This window comes from Lactuca sativa, chromosome 9 (assembly GCF_002870075.4).
Source record: "Lactuca sativa cultivar Salinas chromosome 9, Lsat_Salinas_v11, whole genome shotgun sequence".
NCBI classification, from domain to species: Eukaryota; Viridiplantae; Streptophyta; class Magnoliopsida; order Asterales; family Asteraceae; genus Lactuca; species Lactuca sativa.
In genome coordinates this window covers 32,975,506-32,983,642 of record NC_056631.2, presented here as the reverse complement: position 1 = coordinate 32,983,642, position 8,137 = coordinate 32,975,506, and the positions used below count along the sequence as shown (strand labels likewise).

Here is an 8,137-nt window from a genome sequence, read left to right as displayed (position 1 = left end):
AGAAAATTTTTCAGGGGTATTTTGGTCTTCTGTTTGGAATTTTACATAAAAAGGCTTTTTTTTAATGTGATCCATGTAAACATACATTTCAGTTAGTTTTTATAACCTATTGTAAGCTTGTTTTTGTAAAGGTGAAGACATGAAATAACAATGTCCTTTTATATATTTCTTTATTATAGTATCATACTTTCACCTTTTCGTATTAGAGCATAATATTTTGTATGGTGTTTTTATATATATATTTATAATTATTTAAGGAGTTTGGTTCGGTTATTTTACAAATAGAAACATTGAATTCAACGAAAAATAAAATGGAAGGGTAAAATGGTCATTTTTATAATTCAGCACAACAATTCAGAGGTTCCAACCAAACAATATATTAAAAATTCAGATCTTAAAAATTCAGACCCTCTTAGAAATTCAGACCTCTTAAAAGTTCAGATCTTAAAAATTCAAATCCTGCCAAACAGCCCCTTACTAGTTTACTTTAAAATATAGAGTAAATTACACGAATGGTCCCTATGGTTTAGGGCAATTTGCGTGTTTGGTCCCTAACTTATTTTTTTAACTCGGAAGATCCCTACTGTTTGTTTTTCTTACGCGTTTGGTCCCTGTCTTACCTAAAAAATCTATTTTGCCTTTGATTTTTTAATTTATTTAAATAAACACACCACCATCCTTATCCCCTCACTTTACCTTACTTACCTCACCATTTTTCCCTATTTAAATAATAGTCTTTTTACGTAAGATAGGGACCAAGAGCGTAACAAAAACAAAGAGTAGGGACCAATGGCGTAACAAAAATAAACAGTAGGGACTTTCCGAGTTAAAAAAATAAGTTAGGGACCAAACGCGAAAATTACCCTAAACCATAAGGACCAATCGTGTAATTTACTCTAAAATATATAATTGTTTTCTTTTATCCAGCTTAAATACGTAATATTACCACACATTTTATAAAAGCAAAAATCTATTGATATAAATTTTGTAAGATATTGATATGTATTACACGAAGGATAAATTTGTGACGATTGTTGACATCAACTTTCTTAAAAGTTGAAAGGGATTGTCTTACAGAAGAGCAAGTTTTGAGATGTATACGTTTATACAGCAACAAATTTGTAAGACGAATCCATGTTTCCAAAAGGGATTTTAGAAACAGCATAATTTTAAAATATAGAAGTGGTTCCATGGTAAAGTTGTAAATATGCGAAAAGTAAAAGTACTTTTGAGGTGAGGTAAAGATAAATAAGGAAATATGTCATTATGAAAGTAAAAGAGAATAAATTATAGTGCATATAATTTAATAGTATGTAACAAGCAAGCTCTTTTAATTGTGTTGATTGAAAATAAATAAAAGACCTCAGAGCTTCATATGACCGATACCTCCTTTGAAGGACCCGTAAAGAGGCCTCGATCTCCTGAAACTGAAAGCATCTTCAATATTTACAATTTTGCCCTCGCCTGCATCTCCTGTGTCCTCTGTAGCGTGTGTGGTAGAGAACACCTGCACACTTAAAGCCTTCTTTTGTGGTGCACCCGCTTTTATATGTTCATCAAAAAATTGGATCATTTCTGCCTTGCTCAACTGCTTCAATGCCGCCACCTGTCTCATTACATTGCCAACGATTAAATTCTGTCTGAATAAATAATATTCTAATAGTATTATTCACAAAGGCCAAATTTGTAAAAACCTCATGATCTTTCCTATCAAATTTGAGGGTGCCATCTTGGATTTCTCGCCAAAAGTAACTGGATTCTTCTCTCAAGTTCTTGTGCTTCTCAAGCTTCACCTCAATCAGTGCATTAACATTGCTCTGCACCATTATATTAGATATTCAGATCAATAAAAATATTTCATATTTTCATACGAAAATTCCAAATAAGTCTTGTGACCTTGAATTCATCATCTGGCATCTCATAGAGTTTAGTCTCAAACATCTTGAGAAATGCTTGAACCCTTGACTCGATATGTTTAGGGCCCTGTTAAAGTCCAAGAAACCAGATTAGTATCAATGCCATGTGATTGTAATAATTTGTCATATAACGAATTTTCTGTGGTTTTTCTTTCCACGTATATTTTTGTGTTCTTATTTCTCTATCATCTTTCATTGGGCAACTTGGAAATCTTTAATACCATTTTACCAACATTACTCAAGTCATACATTATACAAATAAATAAATAACACGACAAAGATCCCACCTTTACTGTAGATTGTATGATGAACTGCACTCCACGGATGCCAGAATCGTTCCTAATATATTCAATTTCATAAATATTGATTCTCATTAAAAATCCAAAATGAGACTTGGGCCATCATTTATAAAAATATAAAAAACAAGTGCAAGTGTTTCATATACCTCTGCATAAGCACAGTGATGTAACCAAGTTGCTCAACTGATCTAAGTTGGTGAAAGGCTGGTTGTTTAGCAATAAGAGCAACCAGCTGAAGTTTGATATTCAACTTAAAATCATCCTGATGTACCTGTATATATTATACACAATTAACAATTAGCAATTTCATTCATCATTATGTCTTATTATACTTGAAAAACTATGCTTACCTGAATGTAGTGAAGAAGAGCTGAATTTTCATCACTTGGATTCAGACCCTCTTTACTATAGCAATATGTAACACCCTTTTCTAAGTTGACCACCCTATTTGTCAGATGCTGTGATGGGAATAGAGCTTGAGACAATGGTTTTGTCCCCATAAAAAGTACATCCTCAACATGTTGAATCATTAATTCGGCTTCAATTGATTCAATATTCCCTGGTCGTTCAAATTAAGCACAATGATAAAGCTATATATATCTTTAGATAACAAAAGAAGAAAAAACACAACTGCATAGAGTAATAATGGTATAAAAACCTGCTGCATAGCACTCTATGAAGATTCTTGACAAAATTTGAGGATAAAATCTTGAAAGATGTTCAGGTTCAAGAACAGAAAGAACTTCAAGCTCATCAGTCCAAGGCCATGATCGATCTTTTACAAGTAACGAGCAGTGATACATGGCCTGCTGATATGGCTGTTGAAACTTGTAATTTTCATATTCTTTCATGACCAATTCCTACAAAAAGGACATGTAATTACACATACATACATACATACATAAGTAACATGAGATACGACAACAGTGGATAGTCATTAACATAATAAGTAACTATGCCATTTTTTTTACCTTGATCACATAGAACCTGTCTGATTTTACTTCAAAAGTTGTAATTTTCGCTATTACAGTGTCGAGTAAGATCTCTAACTTGTGACTATATCCAGTCAAAGTCACCTGAATTGTTAATAAAAACAAGTTCACAAGTAAAGAGTAAGTGTCAAGAGATAAGATATTAATAGTAATTGTTAACAAGTTTTAAAATTTTAAATTAATTTCAACGTGAGAGGAGTTGGGTGGTAAAAAGAAGGGCAAATATGTAAAGGGTTAGTGTTCTAATACATTAAGCCATGTTTTTTCGCTTAACCCATTAAGCTCATTAAGGTCAAAAGAAACAATCCCTAAACATAATAAAATACTAAAATTATAGTGAATTTTTGTACCTGAAAACCATCATCTGTGTGAGAAATGGCATAATACAGACCAGCAACCTGAGCATCGTAAGCTGAAATTTACAAATAACAAGTATTTATTTAGAATGTAATATGTAATACCACAATAGTAAACAAATAAATATATGTGTGTGTGTGAGAGAGAGAGAGAGAGTTAAAATAATATTAATATATTATATCAGACAAAAGCCATAAAACAGATGCTGTAAACCTATTTATCAAGTGAAATAAACCGAAAAGTAGACTTAAACTTCTTTTGTGAGTAGCACTAACCGTATTCATTCAAGTAATCCATCAATAACCGTGTAGAAATATCAGTAAGAACATTTGCTTCAGGGGAACTGCCAGCAAATGGGCAGTAAAAATCCAACTTAACATATGCTTTTGGAGTAGAAAATGTTGTGTCAGGCTTATACCACAATCTTGAATATTGTGATTTCCTCAATAAAACTGGAATATTCACCTGTTTAGAATTTAAAACACCACAACAGAGTTAAATTGGGGAAGATAATAATAGAGATATGACTTCAAAACTATATCACCAATCACAATTCACACCTTTTCTTTCACATTCTTAATTGACAAATCAGTAGGTATGAACACATTAGGACATGGCAAATGTAGGTCTTCTTCAGGAGCTTTTTTCATCCATTCCTGAAATTTATTTACATGTGTGATATTAGGGTTTAAATAATTTTGATTACAAGGTCAAACACATGTAAAGAAAAGTCAAAGTAATACCTGAATGGTGGAAGCCGTGATTTTTTCAACAGAAAATGCAGTTCCATACCATGGCTCTGTCAGCTCAGTATGTCCATCAAAGTTTGTTGACTCCCAAAAGATTCTGGAAACAGAAGGGCATAATTGAGAAATCATATAATATAAATTTAGCCAACACTAACAAACTCATTGATAGATGGATGATACGCTACCTGACATTGTTTGGTGTGAGCTCATTTAGTGCAGACTGAATAACTTCAGGGGAAAAAGTGGAAGGTAAAGATGATCCAACTAGCCAATCTTTTGAAGGGTATAACTGCAATGTTGTTCAAAATGATTATTCGAATAAGTAAACAACACAATAACTTCATATATAAGTTTAACTTGCCACAAATCATGACACAAAGGTGCAAAATACCTGCATATTTGATGAAATTTTCACCACATAATCAATCGGAGGAATCTTGTCCTGATAGTGGAAAGTCATCTCACAGATTGCGGAAAGCTATAGGGATCATATATCAAAATAACATCATTAGAAAATTGAAAAGGCATGAACATGATATGATAATATTTGCGAGCATTTTCAGGTACCTCATCAAAGATCCACTTGCAAACACCAGATTGTTGCAAGAGTGTAATGTATTTGAAAAGGAGCCCAATTATAAGTTCAGCATTTTCTGGTGTTTTCATGAAACATATATTACAAATGATGTCAATATCTATTAAAAAACACACACAGAGAGAGAAGAGTAGAAGAGTAGAAGAGTGGAAACACTGACCATGGCCAGCATCAGTTAATTCAATGACCACTTTAAAGAAAGAGAACTCCATAGTCCAGTCTGATTCACCAGCAGATAAGCTTGTTGCCCAACCCAATTTCTTCAAGACATAGAAGAGGGATCCTTCTCCTTCATGACCAATTAAGTGGCCAAGATACCTACTTGGCCCTTCCATGTAATGATGAATGCCAGGTGTCATTGGCCATGTAATTCTCAGCTTGTGACCACGTTTTACAGGAACAGTTTTCACAATAACCTGATAAATAAATCCAAAATCATACAAATGATACATAAAGCAAAACAAGCTTGCTTTAAGGACTCAGACCTGAAGATGTTCAGGGGTGCATGGTTGACCAGGGAAACTCGGATGGATGCGGTCAATATTCCTTATTTCTTGGAATTTGCTCAGTACCCTGTTTTCAATTTTATCCAAGCTTTCTGGAGTGCAGATAATAATATTAAACACAATGGGTTAATTAAGGCTATAAAAACATGACACATGCATACCTTTTGAATATATAACAAGATTCATGAGGTTGGCTGAGTAATTTTCTTTGTAGAATTTGAGGAGTTCATCTCTTGTATCTACCCCTCTTGCCTTTGGCTTTACCTCAAGTGTATCCCAGTTCCCTATGAGATACAAAGCAATACATCTGTTATTTAGCAGTTTCAGAAACCTAAATTTAATACAGATATTCCATAATAAATGATCTTTTACAGATTAAACAAGAAAGAATGTGAAATGCTAACCTGTACTGAACTTGTGGTATGGATGACCTTCTTCACTAAGATGTTTTTGCAGCTGCAAAGTATAATTAAGGCAAAGAAGGAAGTTAGAGATATTTTTATAATGAATCAACTTAACCACAATCTTTATATGTAAAAATCAACATTACCTGATTTATTCTCCATGCATCAGAGAGTAAATTCTTCTGATTCTCTGCATACAAGAGTGGAAAGAGGTTGTGACTAAAAGATCATCAATAGAAGTACACAATAATTGAACAATCAACTTGTTAAATCAATGCTGACCAGAGTCAACGGCTTTTATTTCCCTTGTAGTTGCATCAGATGACATTAGTGGTTTGATAAAGAACTGTGCAAATCTATACAACAAAAGACACGATACAAAAACAGATTAGTTTGAATTCTGCAAGGACAAAATGGGAATGCGGTGAACAAATTAAAGAATTGTCAAAAACAAGTGAAATGTACCTATCTAAAGCCTCTTCAAAACAGTCAGCATTAACATCAAAGTAGTAATTGGTGTGCTCAGAGGATGTATACGCATTGGTACGACCTCCATGCTATAAGTAGGTAACATATATTTGAGTAAATGTAATTATTGGATCTGATAATAAGCTAGACAAGAACAGATCATTATATGCATCTTTGTGATTCATCTTCTATGAAAGAACATGAGTACCAATGGGAAGAAGGAAAAGTACAATATCAAGTACCTCGGATATGTATGTAGAATAACTATCCTCCAAAGGGTACTTCTCACTTGCATAAAACAGCATGTGTTCTGCAATTCAATTTTAAAAGAATTAAAATGAGCTTTAAAACATCGGACTCATCAATCTTGAGTTATATTCTGACCTCCAAAACTGAGTATATAGATAATTGTATGAAAATTATAGTCAACAAATCAATTACAAATGCAACTATGTGATCATATGGACATGTTGGTTTCTCAGAGATTGCATTTCAAATGAATTAAAATTATTGCTTCAAGAGGGTGATTGACTAGCCTCAAAGAGGCAGGCACCCTAACTCATCCAGACAGAAAGAAAGGAATAAGAAGTGGAAATGATTTATAAGCAAGTTAATTCATGGAGATTCTAAAAGATCTTATTAACATGAGATTTGATAGAAATTACAGGTTTTCAAGGTGAAATCACCTATTACCATTGAGATTCAAAAATGACTTCAAATAAGTAAACACCAATTTTTCTCAGTTTTAGTATTTCTTATGTATAAATTTTAATGGAATTCCATATTTTCTTGAATATTTCAAAACTTTATCACTTTTGAAGTAATAAATCAATTCATTCGACCTAAACTTACAATGTAAACAGTTAGGACTATGTTCCTCCATTCACAATCCCAATATCATCATGAAGAACCAAAGTTTTTATATTGATTATTTGATTAAGAACATAATATGATGCTAAACGCTTCCAATGTTTGATGAACATGATCATGATGTCGGATATATAACTTCAGTTTCAAGTAAAGCACATAAACACAATCTGCTGCAAAAAGAAAATATCAACAAAATTGATAGTTGATTAGAGATGGAAGAACAGTATGTCGCACCAAGAAAATGAGCAAGGCCTTCGAGACCTTCAGGATCGCTAAACGAACCAACACCAACATTCATCGAGGCTGCACACTGAGAAAACAAATGGATTGTCGATCTCATTATAGTCGGTAGTTATTCATCAACAAAGTAATAAAAAAAAACCCTAAAACTGATAAATTTTGGTATGATTGAGTCAACGATAGACCTTATCGGTATCAGGATCACTGATGAGAAGAACTTGAAGAGAGTTGGGAAGGACTATTCTTTTGTAGTCTCTTGTGTCCGTTCGGGGCTTGGTTATCTCCACCACCTCCACGTTTTCCTTTCCGACAGCCATGGTTTCTTGCTGCACCGGTCGTCGTTCCGAGTCTTGTTTTACGGTGGAGATAGCAGCGGCGGAACACGTATAGGGCCCGAAACCAAAACTTGAAAACAACACGTTAAATTTTGTTAAAGAATTTATAAACAACAAAATTAAAGTCATCACTAAATTATATTTTATAGCATATTATTATTTTATTATTTATTATATATAAAAAAAAATAACAACTAGTATATTTTTAGGTTTTAGACTTTAATCTTTTCTTTTCTTTTTTTTTTTCTGTATTTTAACAGGTTTGGTTTTATATAAAAAATAAATTATAAAAATATCCATTTAATTTAAAAAATGTTCATATGTATTTTTTTATATTTTATATTTTAGACTTTAAGCATTATTTTATATATTGGCAGACTTGGTCCCTATGAAAAAATTAATTACA

General features: G+C 32.7%; 1 protein-coding gene across 1 annotated transcript; it reads right to left on the bottom strand.

Annotated features, from left to right (window-relative positions):
• Positions 1-1,239: 1,239 nt before the first annotated feature.
• LOC111879375 (insulin-degrading enzyme-like 1, peroxisomal) lies at positions 1,240-7,817 on the bottom strand. Its single transcript, XM_023875816.3, has 25 exons — positions 7,582-7,817; positions 7,391-7,466; positions 6,529-6,596; positions 6,284-6,375; positions 6,101-6,174; positions 5,965-6,008; positions 5,819-5,870; positions 5,576-5,698; positions 5,394-5,506; positions 5,069-5,324; positions 4,881-4,966; positions 4,705-4,791; positions 4,499-4,602; positions 4,308-4,410; positions 4,125-4,220; positions 3,840-4,029; positions 3,558-3,619; positions 3,187-3,291; positions 2,874-3,075; positions 2,566-2,774; positions 2,362-2,486; positions 2,204-2,255; positions 1,897-1,983; positions 1,695-1,817; positions 1,240-1,606 (listed from the first exon to the last, which is right to left on the bottom strand). The coding sequence occupies exons 1-25, from the start codon at positions 7,711-7,713 to the stop codon at positions 1,364-1,366; spliced, it is 2,904 nt and encodes a 967-aa protein (XP_023731584.2). The 5' UTR covers positions 7,714-7,817; the 3' UTR covers positions 1,240-1,363.
• Positions 7,818-8,137: the final 320 nt, after the last annotated feature.